The 21,585-nt window shown below is 47.9% G+C and overlaps 1 protein-coding gene across 1 annotated transcript in view; it reads left to right on the forward strand.

Annotated features, from left to right (window-relative positions):
• SLC24A3 (solute carrier family 24 member 3) overlaps nt 1-21,585 on the forward strand; it is a 176,283-nt gene that overhangs the window by 136,329 nt on the left and 18,369 nt on the right. Inside the window, exons 7-14 of the mRNA XM_075497130.1 lie at nt 5,970-6,044; nt 10,577-10,602; nt 12,290-12,343; nt 13,909-14,042; nt 16,736-16,896; nt 17,491-17,767; nt 19,392-19,558; nt 21,337-21,451. Of these exons, the coding sequence (XP_075353245.1) occupies nt 5,970-6,044; nt 10,577-10,602; nt 12,290-12,343; nt 13,909-14,042; nt 16,736-16,896; nt 17,491-17,767; nt 19,392-19,558; nt 21,337-21,451 (1,009 nt within the window). The remainder of the gene's footprint in view (nt 1-5,969; nt 6,045-10,576; nt 10,603-12,289; nt 12,344-13,908; nt 14,043-16,735; nt 16,897-17,490; nt 17,768-19,391; nt 19,559-21,336; nt 21,452-21,585) is intronic.

Consider the following 21,585-nt stretch of genomic DNA (forward strand, 5'->3'; position numbering starts at 1 on the left):
GTGGCTCAGATGCTCCAGCTGACAGGCTCTCCTGTGACCTGTCTCTCTTCAGGGGGTTGCAGCAGTGCTTGGGTTTGGCTGCTGTGAGGTAAAAACCAGGGCTTTGCTGGGGACTGAATTCTGCAAACCACAAGGAAGTAAAGTGCTGCTGGATTTCGTCTTCCCATCGTCTTCAGGATGAGAGCTGGTACCTGAGGTAGAGCCCTTTCTATTTTTGTGTAATTCCAAATGCATCAGCCACGTATTAACTCCTGCCAGTCTGATTTCCCTGCAAATCTGTCCCCAATCTCCAGCTGAATTCACTACTTACTGTAACATCGGCCAACAGTTAGTCATTTATCTTACTTTGAGACGAGATCCTATTATATTATCGCAGGGCTGATTTGGAGTTGTGTCGAGGATTTGCTGAATGGTCGTGTCCGGAAAACACCGCCTTCTGGAGGGGACCCCGCCAGGCTTCAGGAGCCTCCCCTCGGCTCCGAGGGCAGCTCCTGCAAACCAGGAGTAGCGTGCGAGGAGGTTCCCACTGCGTGCCTTGCTGCAGCAGACTGAAGAGGCTGACACAGCACGCTGCCGGCTGGTCGTGGTGTTTCGGGGTGCCTGCGAGGTATCGCAGTGAGCAGGAGTTTTGTCAGTCGGCACAGACGAGCATTCAGAACCAGATCCTGGCCTCTGTTAGGGTGGGCTAAGAGCTTCCCCAATTGCTTCTGCGCAGTCCACATCAAAGAGGGGCAGTCCCAATGAAGACTGATCCAGGTTCTCTGCTTCTGGAAGCCTTTTGACAAGCCCTTAACGAGAATTTAAATGTATTGAATGAAGACTTGAGGGGAGCAGCATCTGCTCTGGAACCACCCAGTCGCCTGCCTGCTCCTTTCATCCCCAGCCTAGCAGAGCCTGGCAGGGGTACGTACTGCCTTGGCTTCCCGTCTCTGAGGAGGGGGAAAGACAGCAGCAGGGCAAAGGGGCTGGTGTTTGCTGCCTGTTTTCTTAACCTGTCGTGCAGCGTTGCCAGGTAAGGCTGTCTCAGTTCACAGTCAGCTTTCAGGCCGGAGCTGACCGTTAAAAGAAAAAGCTGCTTCTCCAGAAAAGAGCTTTGTGGCTCTCAGTACAGCCTCATTCAAACTTTGCGGAGTAAAATTCCAGACCGGTGATTACTTCGGAAGCACCCTTGGACCCCAGAGCTGCACGGAAGGCCTACCCAAAATAGCAACCATGGCCAGTCACTAAGGCACATTTGCTTGTGGTGCAGCGCTGTAGGAGATATGTTTGTATTAAAACCATGTCTAATGCATTAGAGATGTTCTACCTCTTCCCTTTAAAACTCATGAGAAACGTTTATCTTTGTCCGAAAATGCATTCTGCTGGACAGCGATCCCTCTGTAAGATCTAACATCAATGAACCAAACTACCCGCGGGGAGTCAGCGACGCTGCGTGCATGTCAGCTGGGAAGGAGATGCTTCCAGCTGTGCGGCACTGAGCAGTGGATTCACCGTCAGTGCATCTCTGTTGATCTCTGTAGAGTCTTAAGGCTAATCGCCGCGGGGATTGTCTTTAATCTTTTGACACCCTCGCCCAAGCATTCCTGCCTCTCCACATTAACAAATTAAGTTATTAGCTCTTAATACCTGAAAATCTAGACCTTCTGTGCCAGAGGGTAACAGAGAAACAAGATTAGGAAGATTGCTTCCAAAGCCTAGCATTTCCAGGCAGTGTTTGTAGCTGATCGTTCAGCCCAAGAATGTCAAGCAAAGAACGGGCCGTGAGAGGAGGAAAAGCCCTGGAACAAATGAGAGTGAAAAAGATCACTGAAGAACTCGGATGTGCTTAGGTAACGTTTGCCATGCTTCCCCTGGAAAGTTGAGCAGAGAAAATATCCAGCAGCGCATACCCCTCTGGACTGCCTTGAGCCTTTGTTGGCAGCGGCAGCATCGCAGATATCCTTCCTAAGGCAGCAGCAGCCATGTTCTGCATCAGACGCTTCGTCTCGGGCCCGTCGCTGTAACGGGGAGAGCAGGCAAGTAGCAGGCTTTAAAACAGCCAGCTGGATGGCCTCTGTCACCAGGTCTTTTCTGGATGGGAGAAGAGCTTCCGCACTGCTAAGGGGAGAGAAATCATTTGGAAGAGCAGAAGAGAGAAGGGTCACTTTTACAGAGGGTAAATGGTGAAGCCCTAGGATGGGGCATGGAGTACGTCGCCAGCGAGGCCCTGGGTGCCCTGAGCTAACTGAGGTGCCAGCAGGATTTCAGTGATTTCCAGTGATTTTCTCCCTGGTGGCTTATCTCCACGTGTGCGCTAGACGGAGGAGACTGTGTGTGCTGCGTGGGGCCGCTGCTTCAGGAGGTAAGAACCGCAGAAATCAAACTGGAGCTGATAAAATCTTGATTTCTGGGCTCTCCAGCCCTTCAGAAAGGGAAACAAGCGTTCTGAGTAGTAACTGAGAGTTTGCAGGGCAAAAGCTTACTGATGAGAAACCATTTGGTTTCTCTAATCTAATATGGGCCGGTTTACCCATAGGAATGGTGCTGCAGCATGCAGGTGAGCGTGCACTATGGGTCCTCATCTGTGTCAGACTTGTCGGGGTTGCTCTCATTTAAGCCTGGACTCTTCTTTTCAGCTCTGGGGATGCCAGATTCAGTCCCCAGTGTAGCAGTCAAGAGATGGTCGCTTGTCTGGGGTTTGAATTTCGGGTACTTCCTTTGAACGGAGGAAACGTGTAACCTGACAGTCGGTGGTTTTACAGCCGCCTCCTTATGCTCGGCTCCCAAAGGACCAGCTCGCCGCTGGGTTACAGTATTGCTGATTTAAAACTCAAATTTCATCATCTTTTTACCCAAGCTGATTGCTTCCCTGATTTCCTTTCTGCCTTAGTCTGCTAAACTGTAATTTAAGTGGTTTCCAGTGCGTTAAGATTTATGTGGAGTCCTCGGTTGCTGCAAGACTGTATGGCACAACTTGGGCATGCAAGGTCTTGACAGCTAGAACTAGACTACACGATTCTTGTCAGCAGGCTGAAAGTACTGCCGTTTCCCTCAGTGCTAATTAGCTCCTTTTACCCTCGGTGCATGGTTACCTTATGTGCATGGCTTTCCTGTATCAGATCGTTCTTCCCAGGGATCAAATGGTTCAAAGACTTCAGTTAAATGACTCACGCCCTAAGGAGAGCTGAGGTTTACTTGCCTCGTAGTCACTGCATCAGGGAGACCTACTAGGATGTCTGTGAAATGGGAGCAGCCTGTACAAGTCCCAGGCACGAGCACGTTCCCGTCAATCCAATCCGAAATAAACGCAAGAGGCCTTGCGATTCCCACAGTATCCTGGCCTAGGACTTTTGTGCACCAGGTCCCTGCTAGGTAGCTGCGTTTAAGCATCAGGATCTTAATGTGCGCATTGAGGTGTCTGAGGAAAATTCCTTGGAAAAATATTGCGGACTACCTTCAAGATCATTGTAGAATATAAAAAACCAGGAGGGATGCTAGCTTGACTCACAGTACCGGGACATCTTGCTTTCCCAGGTATGCTGTGCCGCGTGGTGACACCCCTTATGCCCAGGAGAGAGTTTATTAGATAGAATAGCGGCAGTTGCCAGCAAGCCTGTTCATATGGGGTTTGTCATTTGTTTCAGCAATGTTGTAACTTCCGTTATCCAGAGCTGAAGTTTACAGCTATAAAATCCCCACCAGCATCCATGCCGAGAAAAGTGCATAGGACCTTAAGCAGCATCATAAAAGCCGAGTGGAATAATGTCAAATTATTTTGTAAACTCTCTTAGAAAAATTGCTCAATCAAAATGAAGGGGCTCACTATCTATAAGATGTGAGATTTAATTAAGGATCTCTTGATGAACAGAATGATGAACCCAGCTCCAGGTTTCTACATTTGGAAATTTCTGTCATAAAGCATCTCCATTCCTCTGTCCCTACGTGCATTGAAATGTATTGTCAGCTGGTGTAAATCTAATCTGACTCGAGGACTTTAAAGGCCTGCTTTTTTATTTTAGATGGGAGTTTCTTACATGTCAATGGTTGCATAAAGAGACTTTACACTGGGCATAAATTACATCCGCTTTAAAAAGCCATAGTATTAAGAGGCTGCAGAGATTTTTAAGTATAATGGTCAGTATCTTTTCACAGCATTTGTTTTGCTAGCAGTTCTGGAAAATTCCAATATTGTAAGAGTTAATATGCAGAGAGATCTGGGAAGCTATTTTTGCTAGCACTCTGAAATAGGACCTTTTTTTAGATATCATAGAAATGAAAATGAAATTACTGTTTATTTGACTGAATTCATGCACAAGCATGAGTGGAGGATGTGGTCAGAAAATTCATTTATACATTCAGGGGCCAGATCCGAGTCAGTGTAAATGAGCCATCTTCCATCTGCCTCCTTGTGGTTTACACCTGTGAGGGATGTGACCCACAGTGTTTGAAATGCACTCCAGAAATGGGAAGTAAAGATTTGAGGAGAAGCTTCTACTGAGGAGACTTCCTAGAGCTGCAAAAAATGTAATCATACTGAAGATGTTCCCACTACATGACTGCTTTTAATCCGCCCTTTTGAATACTGTTAATGAAGTTAAAGGCTAGCTTATTCACTGGTATTCTTTTCTTCTAAGATCTGAATTGCAGGCTCGTTCAGCCTACAATGACAATTCCTCCTCGTTTCCATGGCTTTGGAAGGTGTCACATGAAATGAACTGCACGGCAATCCCGGTTTATCCTCTGTTGCATATAAATTCCTGGGTTTTGTTCTTAAAGCTTTGCTGGAGTGTTGAGTATGTGTCCCAAAACCTGTGCAAATGCACACGGAGCTGTAGTGATACCCGTCGGTGTGGTGGAGCCATGGCTCCGCCGAGGTTCAGGCTAGCAGTGTGCTGGGGATCTGGCTCCTCTGTGCTGTCAGACTCTTGTTTTGCAGTGTGACTTCTGTTGCCCAAGTCATCCTCCCCTGAATGAGTCAGCATGGGTCAAGTTGACATTTTTAGCAAGGACAAGCCCATCCTCCAGCAGTCTAAAATTCCTGGAAATCCAGCGTGTGAGATGTCAGCAGCTGGACTCGTGGTGGACGTAGGCACGTGGTGGTAGGACGAGGATGGAGAGGACCCGCATTGCTAGGCAGCAGCTGGGGACTGTGTCTCGTGGTGCTCCCCTGCCTACCAGACTACCGTGTACCTTGCGCTCTTGCTCAGCGTTTCAGGCTGGTTTCCTCTCTGGAGGGAAGCAGGAGTCCCAGGTTGGGGAAAATTAATACAAGAACCAGATGCAAACTGCGGGGTGGGTGGAAGGAGTGGTCGAGTCCTGTCCCAGAGACTCAACAGGGCTGTTCATCTCCCGTGACCACTCTCCATCGAGACACTCGTTGCCGAGCGTCAGCGCTGGCATAGAAGTGTCCTGCTGGTAAAGCTGCGCCCCTTCCCACTGCCCTGACGGCAGCAGCCCTTGCAGCCTCTTCCACAGCAAGCCGCCCGCGCCTGCCCGTGGTTCAGCTGCCTCCGGCTGCAGCACACGGCCAGGCCTGGGGGAGAGCTCAGTCTGCAGCGACTGCTACTGCAGGCTCTGTGGTGTGCGTACGGGAGGGATTTGGGGGGGGAAAGGATATCAGCTAGCCTGCTGAGCTCGTGGGAAACTACTCTGTCATCCACAAATACTTGGGACTTGACTCCCCTTTCCGTGGCTTTGACAACACTGGTGCAATTTAGCACGTCTGCGACTTTGCATGGAAGTCATCTGCTGCCCGTGACCTTATACCTTTTACTCTTCAGATTTGGCCATCCCCCCATCTCCCTAGCGGCTGTTCCTTGAGCAGCCGCAGAAAGCCAGTGTGTTTCCTGGCTTGTGCCTCCTCTGCGTGTCCTAGCACATGTGGGGACAGCTTACACAGAATGACGGGCTTAACTTTGGCACGCACTGTTAGCATGGCAGTCGTGCTGGTGAGAGCCTGGCTGACATCCTGTCTTTGCCTGTTTTCCCAGGTCGTTGCACTGTCGTCGTGGAGTCTCTTGAGAGATTCAATCTACTATACACTGTCTGTTGTTGCACTCATTGTGGTAAGTTTTTGAAGGTTATTCTTCTGTGGGAGCCCACGTGTCTACTGCCACCTGTAAAGGGAACCTGCTAAGAAATCATAGTCTGGTAGCTAAGATCCTAGCTCTAGGAGTCACGTGGTTTTCTGCTTGTGGAAAAACGTACTTGTGATCTCCCTGGTTCTGTAGAAGCGCTTGGCCCAAGGGTAGGAGATTGAGGAGTGTCCAGAGAGCCCAGAGCAATAGCTGGGGAGAAGTGCGGTGCCCCAGTCCCAGCGCAGCCGCAGGGTGCGGAGCTGAAACCCCAAGCTGCAGCCCCACCGCCAGCTCTGGAGCGGATGTGTCGGTCCCTCCTCTCCTGACAGCAACCCTCACGGCTTCCTAAAAAAAGTCTAACTGACCTGTAAGGAGGCAGCATTTGTGCCCAGAGGAAGGAGATCCTCAGCAACCACAAAACATTAAAGTTAGTTTTTCCACACATAATTGGGGCAGGTCTTGTTCAGTGTACGCTAGCAGCAAATCCTCTCATGAACGCTACAGTTTCAGTAGTTCTTAGTGCTGCTGCTATTCGAGCTTTCATCAAGCTCAGTAAGTACTCCAGATCTCTCAGAATCAGGCTATAGAGTGAAAAAAAGTTAGTGCGAGTATTTAGATAAAGACACTGCCATCAGTTTAGCATTACCTTTGCGACCGATACCAAAGTCAGGAAACATAAAAATTGAGTTTCCTGGTAACAGGTCCTACTTTGCCTTTTTTTTTTTTTGCCTTCCCCCCTGGCCTAGTCTAGGACCCTAGATTCCCTAGGAAAGGAAGAGTGATTTTGTGAGGTTAACTTCCATATGTAAGCAAGAAGGGAACTTTAGAGTTAGAAGATGAACACTTGCATTTCTGAAGTTTGCGCTACTTTTATTAGTCGCAGTTTCAACAGTGTGTTTTGTTTTGCCTTCATTCTCCACATGCCTGTATACTATACGTATTCTGTAGGTGCAAAGGCCTGTAGCTGTCTAATCTCAAACAGAGAGTTTGCCTCAACCTGTTTGTACTTTTATTCCCCACGCCGCAAGGTCAGCCTTTTTGCACCCGATGAAAAATAACTTTTCTACATAATTATTAGCAATGAGCTGCAAAACAAAAAACTTATTTTTTCGCTTTGACAGCTTGACAGTAACCTCATACCAAAAAGTGTTCCTAAACAACAGGCTTGGCCACACCCACTAATTGTAATAAATTACATTGCACGAGCTTAGAGACATCTTGCAGGCATTCTCTTAGCTTACTCCACAGGAAGCACGGATGTGGGCAGCCGCCTGGCATTTAGCCTCCTCTCGTTTGGACTGGGCGTTTCATTTATTGCATGGTGGCAGACAAGTTAAAAATCTGTTGAATCTGTCATCAGTTTTTAAATCCTTAAAGAAAAGCAGGTTTTTTTCATGGCTGGTTCATCCTTCTGATAGTCAGCTGCTTGAGGATGTTGAGAACTGTTCTCTATTGGATTGTGTGCAGTGCACCCCGACATTCCTAGCTACGTATCCTATGCAGTGAGAAAGTTGTATGGCTCATTGAACAGGCATCTCTGTTATCCTTAAGACTTTTCTCCTATACTTTATTTCTGTAGAAGCTGTTCTTCATAATTACAGAACTGCAGAAGTCCTTTTCTTTTGGGAGTGTATCCCATAGTATCAGGATACTGTTATTTTTTCCTAAGCCTCGGGTTAGCTTCTCTCCAGATATATGCCTGCTCTTCTGCTCATCTTATCAGCTGTGAGGTTCAAGGTCCTTCACGCAGCTAGGGCAGCAGGACTACGCTACTCCAGGCATGAGTGGAGGCTTGAAGGCACTGCCAGAACTCTTGTTCCCGTGTTACAGCACTACGTGGCTAATTGTGGCTTGGGAGATGTGGAGCGTGTCCCACTCCTCTTCAGCATTACTCCACGGCAACCATTGCAAATGACTGTTAAATACCTGTTAGAGAAAAACGGAGAAAGATGGGAGGAAGGCAAAACATTTTAAAAGGTTAAAGATTTAGCTCCCAGCTGATCTACCAACCCTTTTATATGCAGTATTGCTCCCCAGTTGATGGCAAATGAGGATTTCTCCTTTCAGAGTCAAACACTGCTTCTGTTTAAGAAGTTTCTCCTCCCCTTTACTCACCCAGGGACCCCAGCTTCACAGTGGCTCGGATCTTTCCTGTCCTTTTAAGGCAGAATCAAATTTAGGTGGCAGCACATTGTTATTGAAATACTGACTCTCCAGTCCCCTATGTCTCTGCTGGGAGACAAGCCACAGGCTCCACGCAGAGCGTAGCACGACCTGCGTGCGCTTCTCCCGTTGTTAGATTTCTGTGCGCCTTAAATTTTAGAAGGCACTTAAATGCTTTGCCATATAGGGATAATTTGCCATATCAGGGCACTGAGACTTCACTGCAGCTGAAATACAGTCATCTTTCTTGAGGGATGATATTGCTTGTAGAAGGTTGCTCTCATAGCATTTTGAACAGCAGCTTGCTGTCTTGTAAGTTGCACTCCACTGGTGTCTTTACTAATCATAAATACACCTGAGGGGAGATAAACAAATCCCTGCCAATGTTGAGATTCGGCAACTTTAAAAAGCTTGATAATTCTGCCAGGTGAATCAATGTGACTTTGTCTCCTTCCATTTCCCCTAGCAAAGGAATTGCAGTGCTGCGCTAATAAATAGCAGAGCAGTATAAACTCGCCCGTTTGGTGCTCCAGGCCATTTGATAAGAGTGGGTGAACTCTAAACCACAGAGATTAGAAGCGGATAAACCACACTTGCCATACCTACCTCACCTTGATTCAGCCCTGTGATTGTTTTTTTAACCTTAAAATAATATTACTAAGCTACCTTGTCTTCTTGTAGAGCTTGGCAAAACTGTTACTCCTTATTTCCCTTGAAAGGAAGAAGATGCCTACGTATCTTAACTTGAAGGGACATGGTCAGAGTCATTAGTGACAAAAGTGGGATGGGTGCTATTTTTAGTCACAAAGGTCAATGCACACGCTTTCGTGCCCCATCACACCAACACACTGTAACCTAAAACAGGCCTTGTCGGATTAGATCACGGTGGCTGGGAGCTATAGCTTATAACACGCATAACGTTTTGCGGTCACGTTTTCTTCCAGTGAGCACTGTAACTATGGTTTGGTGCCGGCTGTCACGCAGGACTTGCTGTGCACAGGCTGTGTGGCTGAAGGGAAGCGCGTTCCCTCTGCGCTCAGAGGCTCGTTCCCTTTCCCTCCCTTGTCTCTGGTGCGCTGCCACGGATGCGTTTCCCTAGCGCAAATACGACATTTCCGCCTCTCCGCGCAGCGTGGAGCCGATAGCAGGCGAAGGTGCTTTGCGAGGACCGAACGGAAAGCAGGCTGCTCACTGGGGCCGAGCGGGCAGAGCGGCTGCCCAGGCCGCGGGGCTGCAGGTTGCTGTGTGCAACCCCAGCTCCGACCTCCTCGAGAGGCCCCGTGCTGCCGTGAAGGGCCGGCCCTCACGGGCACCCTGCACGCAGGCCCGGCGGCCTGGCCGGCCCCGCGGCCCTCCTGCCGCAGCACCGGCCTGGCGGCCCTGCGGCCCTCCAGCGCGCCCGGCGTGCAGGCCCGGCGGCCTGGCCGGCCCTCCTCCTGCTGCAGCAGGCGCGGCAGGTGGGTCATGGCAGGCGGGCTGAGCCGCACTCGGGTCCCCCGCCCTGTGAGTGACGGCCGAGACCAGCAGCAAGAGCAGCCCTCCGCAGACGTGCCCCTGAGGCGGAAGGAGACGCAGGGCCGTCGGCAGCCCCCTCTGCCCAGCGCAGCCGGGGTGGCGGAGGCGCGGGGCCCGGGCGCGGAGCGCGGCAGCCGCCTGCCGGCACCTCCCAGCGTCTGCCTCGTCAGGCCCTCCCGAAAGCAGGCGCCGGCCGGCGGACGCCCTTCGCCTCTCTGGCACGGCGCCCTTTCTTCCCCGGCATGCGGCATCTTACACACGCAGCAAGAGACACGTTTCTTTCCCGAGGAGGCTTGCGCAGCGTTTTTATGAAAGCTTCAGCGTGCGTCTGCAGGCGTGCTAAAGTGACTGTCACGGGAGTTACAGTCAGCTAGCGTGGTGATCACGGAAATAACGCCTTGGGCCGTTTGTAGCCAGCAAAGTTTCACAGCAGCTGCGGAGCTGGCTGTAGATGTGCATACTGGTCGCCGGGTTGCCACCCAAGAACAGGTCGGGGGAGAGGCTGCGTCTCTGGTGAGAGCAGAGCGGCTGTGCGGTTCGGAGGCAGGTACAGCCCCTTCGCTGACTCCCTTCTGTTTTCCCTGTACCTGCTTCTGCTTCGCTGCTGCAGTGCCCCCGTTACGCAGGGATCCCATGGCATTTGGGAAGGAGTACCTGCCTGCCTTTACTAGGTGAGAGAAACTAAGTGTTGAAAAGTTCCAAGGCTGGGCAGGAGGGCAGTGCCAAAACAGACCGGAGATGAATCCCGTTGCCCTGAGCCCTGTCCCCTGCTCAGGTGATGAGCTGTTTTCAGGTGTGATTTCCGTGTTTAACATGCCTATTTTTAAACCTTCTCTCCACAGTTTATTTATGACGAAAAAGTTTCCTGGTAAGTGAATCCCTTTTCTTTTCATCTTCTCTGGTTGTACCACAAACGCTGCAGTAAGTAGGGTTCATCAGGAGAGGGGGGAAGCTAAAAATTTCTGCAGGGCGATTCAGGCAGCAGTTTCCTGCTGCGTGAGAAACCTCAGCACGAGACGGGCTAGAATCACTTATTTTCTGAGCCAGAGAGGAAAGCCTAGGAGAGCGTCACTCAGGCTGGTTCCCGATACAGCGGCAGCAGTCCGTGCCCTCTGCCCACCCTGCAGCAGCCCGGGGACGGCAACGTGCTCAGCGGAGGCAGAGGCTGCTGTTTGGGTGCCAGTGTGCCAGGGATGTCAGCCGCCTGGGAATGGAAAGGGCCACCCAAGCAGTCATAAATAAGTGTGTTCCAATATTTGGATTTTTAATAATTTAAAAAACAAAAGCTCCTAGGGCAACATTAAAGAGCGAATGACCGGTTTAAAGAAAGAAAAAGAAAAAAATGTTAATATCCCATGAATGTGCTTAAATGTACTGCAACAGGTATGGTAGGCTAGGAGGGCTTCAAACACTTTTAAAAGTGTACTTTCAGTTGTTTTGCTTTCATGCTTTTGTTTTCAGCACCTCTCAGGGCTTGTAGAGTGACAGTGGTAGCTTTGATTTCACTCACAGCCAGTATTATTTAGATTACAAGCACTAGGGGGAGTCAGGCTTTTTGGGTTGCATGTTTTCTTAAACTTGCTCTCACTGGGGGATTTATGTTTAATTTCAGAGAAGGATTTCTGAAACACTGAGTTTTGCAATGGCTTGTTTTTCTTTTGTTTTGTTTTGTTTTTTTAACTAAAATTGACTCGAGGCCCAATTGTGCCCTTCAACTAAAACACATCAATGCGGAAGCCGAGTGTCAAACTGCCAGAAGCAGGGAATGAGATATTGATATGGTTAGTGCAATGTCTCAAAATCCCTAAAGAGAAAATGGCCCATGAGTTTTAGTATATAGCAGTCTGATAATGGATGATTTCCACAAGGACTAGCAGTTTGCCGTAGGGAACTATGCAGAATACGGCATTTTGGTCAATGAAAAAGGTTACCTAGAAACAAGTTCTAAAAGTCGTATTCTATTTTGTTTTCATACAAATTTTGTTAGTTTGACACAGAAACAGTGGAGAAAAAAACTGGCAATATCTAATCAGCAGTTTAAACTGCTGCCTGCTGCATTCTCCATGGTTATGCAGCAGCAGTAGCGAAAGAGCAGCTGTCCCTCGATCAGGTTGTCTTGGCATGCTCGGTGTGCTTTAGCATGCTCAAAAAGCCCAGTGACCTGCTTTAACCCGTGCAGGCGGAGCAGGATGACTGCTCCCCTCCCTCTGCCACAGCCCCCACAGGTATTGTCCTTACAGAAATGTCAGTCTTCCTTGGGTGCACAATTTGTTTGCTGAACAAATTTGTTAGGGTTTAGTCACTTGTTCTTAGCTGATGGGTTGATTTGGCCAAGTAAAACCAGAGCAGAAGTCAAGAAAACAAAGGAGGCATCACACATTGGTGTGTGAGCCATTTCTTTACGCACGCCCTTTTCTAGAGGTGTGTTAAGACAGCCCAAGAAAGTCAAGCCTTTCTGCAAGTTTGTGGCGTGACAGATGGGGGAATGGCTGAACTCGGGCAGCTGACTGCCGTGCCCTGCTCTGATACGTTTTCTGTGTCACTTTTGTTTGCAGGTGGGAGTCCTTAGTCTTAGTGCTGATGTATGTCATCTACATCGTTATCATGAAGTAAGTCAAATGCACCCTCGGCTTGTTTAGGTTGTAAGGCTCCCTGCTCCGGTGCTTTTCCAGAGGTTGCAAAGGTAATTAAAGAGAGCCGCAGGCTGTGGGCAGGGCTTCCATTGCATCACCCAGCTTGCATACCAGCAGCACCTCCAATAGCAGGGGTTAAAGCACCTTGCCCTGTCATGTACTTGTCTGTAATTTGTCCTGATGAGGCAGGAAAGGGCTGCTTATCCCCGTAGTACAGATCCGAGGATCAGACATCTAAAGGTGGATGATGCTTTATGGATCTCACCCTGTGTGAACCGACCAAGGCTAATGCAGCAAGTCTGTGGCAGAGCAGAGAACCGAATCCGTCTCCAAGTCCCACCAAAGCAGCCTCTTCTGACTTCGCTTTAGCATCCCTCCTCAGAAATAAACACGTGGGAGATTCCAGTCTCCTTTTTATGGGTGCAAAACTCCACAGCAATTTGTTCTTGCTTGCTTGGAGACCCATGATAAAACTACAGCACGATCAGCATTGATTTTCTGAGCATCTAACCTGTGTAACTTTTTTCACGCAAGTTCATGCTAGCAAAGCTAGTCTGTTCTGCTGTTTGGTTCCCCTCCTCCTGCTTTGTTTTCAAAAGCCAGTGGAAAGGAAACCCAGATTTAAACTGGAACATTCAACAAAACGTACCAGCTGCCAAGCACACCAGTGGTCTTGTCTCAACAAGTAAGAGTAGAGATTTGTTTTGAAATGATGAATAGAGTAAATATTGTGAGAGCAATTCTCAGTGAGAACCGCAAAACACTCAGGCTGGGTTGAAGGGAACACGAGTCAGAATTCATCTCACTTCTAATAATTAGAAGCTTTTTCTTTAACATGGAGGGTAGCTTCACCCTTGCAACAATTAACTGACCAGCAAAACAGACAGTTGTAATGTCTGAATCTAGAATGGACTTTTTTTCTGAAAGCAATGCGGTAGTGTGAACAGACGTTTCAGACCTGTTTGGATATAGCTGGGGAGGTTGTCGGCCTGGTTAGGGACCTCAGCCAGGTATTCACAGTGGTCTACCCTTGCCTTTGAGTATCGTGGTGAGATCCTCGGCTCACGTTTGTGTCAGGTCCTGGCTACTCTAAATAAAATAAGAAACAAAGATTTATTCCCCCCCTTCCCCCCAAAGTTGAGAGGGAACTTAGCATATGGTCTTGTGTTTCTGTGGTAGGTCTTCACAGGTAAAACAACACTCATGCTCAGGTATGATTATGTGATAAAAAATAAATTCGGATGATGACAAGTAATCATTATTTGCTATACAGAATATTAACTGCACATAATACATAAGCATACATGTCATTCAAGATTCATGTTTTGTATCTTTCATAGCCTTCTGGGTACGGAGAGATTGCGTTGTATAGAATTTAGTTAGAGCTCCAGCATACTGTGGCTAGATTTCCTTAAAACCAGAGGAGTTTTCTTCCCTCCCTTAGTTGGATCGCGCAGGATATGAGTCTAGGAAAGGAAGAGTGTCAAGAAATCCACATAGAAGAAGCAAAGGTACATCTAGAGTTTGTTTCATTTGTGCAGGTACAACTCAACCATACATCACTGCTTCGAAAGGAAGACAAAAAACTCTGCAAATATGGTGAACGGTTTAGCAAATAACACGGAAATGGACGATAACAGCAACTGCGATGCCACAGTGGTATTACTAAAGAAAGGTAACTGTTCCAGTAAGTCACCCTGCTTGCTTGCATCATTCTGAATGTTTATGAGTTTGTCTGCTAGTCATGCGGTGTGGACTGCTTCTGTCTTATCAGCCATGACACAGGTGGGGAGGGGGCCCTTTTGTAACCCCCCTGCCAGATGGCCATGGCCTGGTTCCTGTGCCTGGGGGCACGGCGTGGTGACCCCAGCCACCGCATCCTTTGCTGCTGGAGGCAGCTCAGGCCTCCTCTGGGTAGTTCTTGCTGCTGGACAAGTGCCTGGATGAAAGGACTCCTCCAGCTTCAAGCCTGGCTTGCCCAGGGGCTACTTATTTAGACCATTACAGCCATGCCATTGTAAGTCCTCCTGTGGGCGCTGTTATTCTGCACTGAAGATGCCTATTTACGTCTAGTACCTCCAGTTAAATTTAACTCCATTCCAAAGCAGCATAAACCGAGCAGGGAAAAAGGCCCTACTTATACTAGCGTACAGTTTCCCCCCAGCGAAGGGAGGGTGGGGACTCTGTGTTGGTCTAGGTAGCGTGCTCTTGCTGCACATGCTGTCTTGAACGTGCACAACTTTTCCACATAAATGATCTTTAAGTGGATTTCACTTCGGCTGAAATCTGCTCCCATTTGACTTTAGTCACGATCGCATATAAAAATGATTGTATTTCTTCAGCTTAAAAAAAAATTCACCCACTCCATAGCTCAGCAGCAGTAGCTCGATGTGTGCATTTGCAAGCATGTGCTAAACTGTATTTACAGAGGATAATTTTTTTATCTTTGCAGCAGTCAACAAGCATGTGCAGTAACTGCTTGGGATTTATATGCACCTATCCTCAGGAATAACACACGCACGCCCCCCTCCAGTCACTGGTTTAACCTGAGAAGGAGCTGTAGCTTGTCTAAAGCAGTCCTGGTCTCTGACTGCAGATGGGCTGCCCTTTTTGTTTCGCTGGACTAAAAAAAAAAATTAACAAAAATAGGTCTCTGTTCCTGCAAACAGTGACTGAAAGACATAGTCTGTATACAGTAAGCAACTAAACATGAAATGTAGAGGGGGGTTTATTTGCTGACATCAAACCCTTTGAGTCTGCCAGAGGCCAGCTATCGTGGCACTGCCCGATTGCTGAGGGAAGGCTTTTGTGAGTGCTGTGCACTCTGATTTGGGGAAGCTGCTTTTATGGGAACAGCTATCTGTTGTCTGGGGCTCTCAACAGCAAAACTCTGCTGGCAAGATGACTACACGCTGTACCAGTAAAGCTAGACTAGTAAAACTCAGTAAGCATAAATTCAGGCCTTAGTCATCTAGGTTTACCCGGCAGTTCTGATTGTGGGATTTGGTTTAAATCTCCCCAGAACGTGTCTTTGCATGATACTGCTCAGCTGCTGGTAAATTTTTGTTTTGGACACTTGCGGTTACTCAAACTGGCTGAGGAAGGAAAACGAAAGGATTGCTTCATTTTCTTGCAGATTGTTCCTGTATTTACTTGGCAGTGGGCCACCCGCGGCCCAGACAGGCGAGTGGCAGTGCTGCACACACCAGCCAGTAGCATGGGGTGGCAAACAGCACCTATTGAACAGGTTGCCTGAGGGTTTCAGACACTACCCTTTGTTTTCCGAAGCCTTGTCTGAACAGGGGACCAAAAAGAATAAAACAGAAGGATCTCCGTGTTTGGGGCAGTTCCCCCGAGTGCCATGCCGGAAATACCAGCATGGAAAGTCACAAGGAAAAGCTGTCTGGCTGTTTTGATTTTTTTTTTTATATGGATGACCCCACTTATCTACCCCAATCCATGGAAACCTTCTTAGTCAGAAAAAAAGTGACACTAAGGCCAAGGAGATACTCTTCTGTAAGACTAACAGTGATGGTAATAAATAGTAATGCCATGAAACATTTGCCAGTGTTCAGCACTGGTTTTAATAAACTAAAGCAGAGGTGTGTGGAGGAAGACCTCAGGTTTCCCTGCTGCCAAGTCCCAGTCCTGGCCCAGAATTCACAGTCTTAAGGTAGCATCCAGGCACAGAAAGGATGGACGCTGGCACTGTGCCACCCCAGAGGTAATGGGCACTGGCACTGTGCCCCAGCTGGAGCGCGATTCAGGTATCTGCCCCGTCTCCTTGTTCCTTTGCTCCCGCACTGTGGGTCACACCTCACGGGCTGGCACGTGCGCTCGCTGCCAGGCTTGATGGCACTTCCCAGCCATGAGCTGCGAGCCCAGGATGCAGGAACCTGCTTTTCCTTTGCATTGGTACCCCACAGGAACGCAGTGACGATTTCCTCACCCCCACGTACGGTTAATGGTGGGTGAGGCCAATATCCTCACAGAAGCGCAGATTATAACAGTGGAATTAATGCAGCTTTACCGCAGCACCGTTTCTACTTTGGTGGAATAGCTGCTGTGGAAGCAGTGATCTGCCTAACGCAGGCCTATGATGAACTGTGCAGAGCAGATTTAATTCTCTGTAATGAGCATGAGTGGAGATACCATGCTGGCGATTTATTTAAAGACAGAAATGTAGGACGTGTGTGTAAAGACAGAAATTAAGGACAGAGGAGGCATATTTTGAATGGCAGTAGCTGAAGGAATGGTTCTTACAAAGAACTTCTGGAACCCACGGGTTTATTCTTCTAAGAGCCATGTAGGGCAGAGGGAGAGTCTGCTGGAAGAAGACCTCAGTTTCTCTTTGTTCCTCGGCTGCAGGAAATTTCCACCGTAAGGCCTCAGTGATCATGGTGGATGAGCTGCTGTCTGCCTACCCACACCAGCTTTCATTTTCCGAGGCTGGGCTCCGGATCATGATAACCAGCCACTTCCCTCCCAAAACACGTCTCTCCATGGCCAGCCGCATGTTAATCAATGAGGTATGTCTTTTGTCTCCCACCACCGCCCTTTCTCCTTCTGAATTTGCCTTTTCCTGTAGCAGCGTTTGGGTCGAAATGGAACTCTTGTGTTTTTTCTGGATCCCTGATAGCATTTTCCCAGATTTTATCATTCTGACACTGACTTTACTGAATCATCCCTTGCTATCTGTCCCCATGGAGATTTTAGCAGAGAAAGTTTCAAGTTGTTATGTGGTTATGTTACCTGTAGCTGTTGCTCACAGGAGGTGCCTCTTGCATTGATCTGACATTAATATCGCTTGCATTTATTTAATAATATGGTACTCCACTGAGTCCGCACGTAGTCTGGCCCTGGTCTTGTAGTACTCCTGCAGTCAATTCTACAGCCACTGGTCCATCTCTTATAAAAGTTGTATCTGTGAGATTTATCTAATCGTCTACAAGCAAGCATCATGTTATACCTGACCAAAATTCATCCCTTTTGCTTTTAAAGCCAAATTTTTAAAAACTCTGCACTTCTGTCTTTCTCTGTTCCTCCCTTTCTCTTTAAAAAATTAAAGTTAAAAAAAAAATAATAATCTGTCTTTCAGCAAGAATTTGTGCCTCTATTTACAGAGACAAAGGCTGATCAACAGCAGGACTTACACCAATGGTGAGTCAGAAGTAGCAATCAAAATACCTATCAAGCACGTGCTTGAGAATGGAACAGGCCCCAGCAACTCCGCCGAGCGGGGTGTGAATGGCACACGGCGGGACGAAGACATGGCTGAGGCCGGGAATGAGACGGAGAACGAGAATGAGGATAACGAGAACAACGAAAATGATGAGGAAGAGGAAGAAGATGATGACGACGATGACCATGAAGGGCCATACACACCTTTTGACCTACCCAGTAAGAAGCTCCTGGGTTTGTGTTGTTCCAGAAAGCAAAACTCAGTTTGGGTGTGCCAGAAAGCATCGCAGAGGCGTGTTGAGGTAGAAGTGTCTCTGAGAGCTCTCATCAGCCTGCACCTCCCAGTGTAGTTCCTGGTCACAGGTAAAAGATGAGAGGAACTGGGAAGCAGCAGGAACTTCTCAGGAGGCAGACTCAGGGGCTTGGACGCACCTCTGCTGCAGCTCATGCGTTGGCCCGGCGCTGCTGCTGCAGTCAGATGGGAGAGGCAGCAATCTCCACGGGGCGGTTCCTACCCCCAAAACCTGGGTCACGCTCTGGAGAGGCCCGTCTCTCTCCGCTGACTGCGGAGGAAGCTGAGGATGGTGGGGCTGCTGGCAAGGTGCCTGAACGCAGGTCAGATGCATCTGCGCCTAGGCCTTACCTTTGGTGGGAAATGAGGTGCGCTCTTACCTCGGTGGTAAGGTGTAGCACTAGTGGAGACAAGGCAGCGGTGGTGCTGGCGTGGAGCAGGGACAAAAGAAGGTCCTGGGCGCTTCTGTTTCCTGCTGTTAACTAGGCACAGCCACAGTGTCTTCTCATTCTTTCTGGAGGGCTTAGAAAGTCAGAACAGCAGCGTGACTTGTGAAAAACCACACGTGCCTCAGGTTGCTGAGCACTGCGCCTGCGGGATGGAGGTCTCCTTTCTGCCAAGTCCTTTTTTACCCCATCAGGACTCTAGTCCTGGGATGATTATAACGTATCCCTACCTTACCTTTGACTCACACTTGCCACAGCTGGCAAGATCTGCTGTGTTGCAGACAAGCCAGAATACTGTAGGGACTGGTCCTGCCCTTTACAGGTGAGATACATTTTTGGGAACCCCTGTTCAGATCTCCTCACTCAAGCAGCATAGCTGTAGTTCGAGTAAGAAGAAAACTGAGCCTGAAGAGAGTAATTTAGATATCCTGTGGACCATGACACTGGATTCATAGTATAGGAAAGGTTGCCGTGGACATCTGGAGATGTCTGGTTCAAAACCCTGCTCAGAGCAGGTTGCCCAAGGCTGCATCCAGTTGAGTTTTGATTATCTATAATGATGGAGATCCCACAGTCTTTTTGGGTACCTGTTCCAGTGTTTGACCACACTCATGGTAGGAAAAAAAAAAGAAAATGCACAACTTAGGGTAGCTTCTATTCTGAATTTCCATTATTGCAAGTTGAGTCTATTGGCTCTTATAGTTTCCTTGTGCATTTCTGTGAAGGGCCTGGCTCCATCTTTTCTGTACCCTCCCATTAGGTGGTTGAAAATGGATCAGATCGCTTTCTAGAACTTGCTTTTTATGTGGTACCTGTAAGAACTTGACCCAGGGAGGGTAGTAGGTGTGCTCTGACCCTTCACTTTACAAACTCTCAGGGAGGCACTTCATACTCCTTCCCTGTGCCCCTCTCTGCCCTCCCCTCTCTGCCATCGCACCGTGATCTTCTGAACAAGGAATGTCTTTTGTTTTATTATCTGTTATCTGTTTGAATAGCACTTAGGCTGAGGTGTTCCTGGCATCTTGCTTGTTAATATTAACAAAATAGTAACATTCTGGACTAAAGCGCACTAGAATTGTGATTGTTTCCCGTTTTTGTTTTACAGCTGGCAAGATAGAAATCTTGAAGTGGCTCTTCACATGGCCATTGAGTTTTGTCCTGTACTTCACAGTACCCAACTGTAACAAACCCCACTTGGAAAAATGGTTCATGGTTACCTTTGCTTCTTCTACCCTCTGGATTGCAGCTTTCTCCTACATGATGGTGTGGATGGTACGTACCAACTAAAGCAGAAACTACAGCTTGGGAGAGGCAACAGAAGTGGGTTTTGTCAGCTTAGAGAAATGTGTAGAAAGTTCTACATACCTGAATTTTTAAATGAGAAACCTTAAGTCTGCTTCCATTTCTATTAGATCTGTCCACACTGAGAGAAGAAAATTAGGGGCCAGTAGCCATGGCCTTTGAACTTGATTCAGGGCTGGAATTTCACCCAGATTCTTTAACGTGGGAAAAAAATTACACTTGCACCAATTTAACACCTCCTAGTCGTGCAGGGCAGTGTAAAGAGGCCCTGATGCTAGTAGGAATCTGGCCTCCATAGCTTTTCCTTTTCTTGGAGCAAGCAAGCTTGAGAGACAGAGTTGTGAATGATAACACTTTGAACTCAGCATGAAAAAAAGCATGACATTCAGCCAAATTCTTGCACAACTACTCTAGTCAACAGGAACTTAATTCTGCCTCATTATCCTAAAGGTAGAAGGGGATAAATAAAAGTGAACACAGGGAAATCCAAGCGTAGTTGGCCTGTTCACAGGGGAGAAGTTTTGGGCACTGGCTGGATCACTGAGCCTGTTAGCTTGCTGCTGGCCTCATTACATGATATGTGTAATATGAAAAGTGTAAGTTGTCCTCATTAGGATTACAGTAATACTGCAGCATGGATTGTGTTTCTCTTGGGGCGGTCTGTACTCTTAAGCAGAATCAGACAACGATGGGGCGTTAGCATCAGGAGAGGGTCTGAAAAGGGCAGCCTGGGTTTGGGCTGCTGCACTTGCGATGGAGTACACAATTCATCGTCTGTCTCGACATGGGACCCGAAGAGCATGGAGATACCTTGCTAAAGCGCTGGCCCCTGCTTCCCTGCTGGGAAGGGGGAGGCAACAAAAAAATCTTCACTGCTTTCACAATTCATTCTTGCACTAGATGCACAAATGAATGCCAGGCTTTTCCCTGCGGACTAATCAAAGCAGTTAGAGAAGAGGGGGTTTTATTTTGTTTTGTTTTCAATAACCCATGCTACCCTGAACAGGCAGTAGAAAGTTACTTGTTTTCTTCTGCTTTTCGTCTGCGAGGATGAGGTGTTTTTCAAGAAAAAAGTTATCCCAGCTTTCCCTAACTGAAATACCAGAGCCCACAGGGTCGCTGTGCTGCTTCTAATGTGTGGTTCACATTTCTTGGAGTATGCTGCAGGGAGTTCAGAAGAGCAATTAAATGTGGCTAATAGGAAATGGGCATCATTAGGCAAAGGCATCCAAAATTCAAAACTATTAATCAATTTGAAGAGCACTAATTTATCATAGACTGCATAGCAAAGGAAAGAGGAAATTAAAGGTATCTCCTCTCTGCTAATAGGAATTGTTTGCAGTCATTTGGGGGTATGTCCCTGCATATGGCATTTTCATAGTATAATGAACCGTGGGGTTGTTTTAGTGTCTGCTTAGCTATTATTTCTATATAATAATGTCTGCAAACTTCAGCCGAGATCAGGAGACAGGGTAGTGGGCCACCATACAGTCTGTTTTCCAGTTAGCATCAGGAAAATTGTGGATGAAAGGTGTGAAGCAGGTAACCAAAGAGGGTGCGTAGCAGGTCAGTGCTATCCTCTGCCAGGTGATGAATATACTAAAAAAGCCTGTCACCGCTTCTCTTTAAACAAAGTGTGAGTTTCCACTGAGCAATAAACTGTCTCGCAGCATCTTGCAGAATTGGGCCAAACTGGTCTCTGATTTTAGTTCTTGTAAGCAGCTTGACAGTTTATTTCCTCTCCTTAGGTGACAATCATTGGCTACACACTGGGAATTCCAGATGTGATCATGGGAATCACTTTCTTGGCAGCTGGAACCAGTGTGCCGGACTGCATGGCAAGCCTTATCGTAGCAAGGCAAGGTAGGTTCATCACAGAGATGTCATACTGCTACAGAAGTGTTTCCTTGTGTCCTCTTCCTCTCTAGGTAGCTCAGATGTGTCCTGAATGTGAAAACATACAGAGCGCTTTTCCTGAGGCTGAAATTTAAAACAAG

This window comes from Mycteria americana, chromosome 3, assembly GCF_035582795.1.
Source record: "Mycteria americana isolate JAX WOST 10 ecotype Jacksonville Zoo and Gardens chromosome 3, USCA_MyAme_1.0, whole genome shotgun sequence".
In the NCBI taxonomy this organism is placed as follows: domain Eukaryota; kingdom Metazoa; phylum Chordata; class Aves; order Ciconiiformes; family Ciconiidae; genus Mycteria; species Mycteria americana.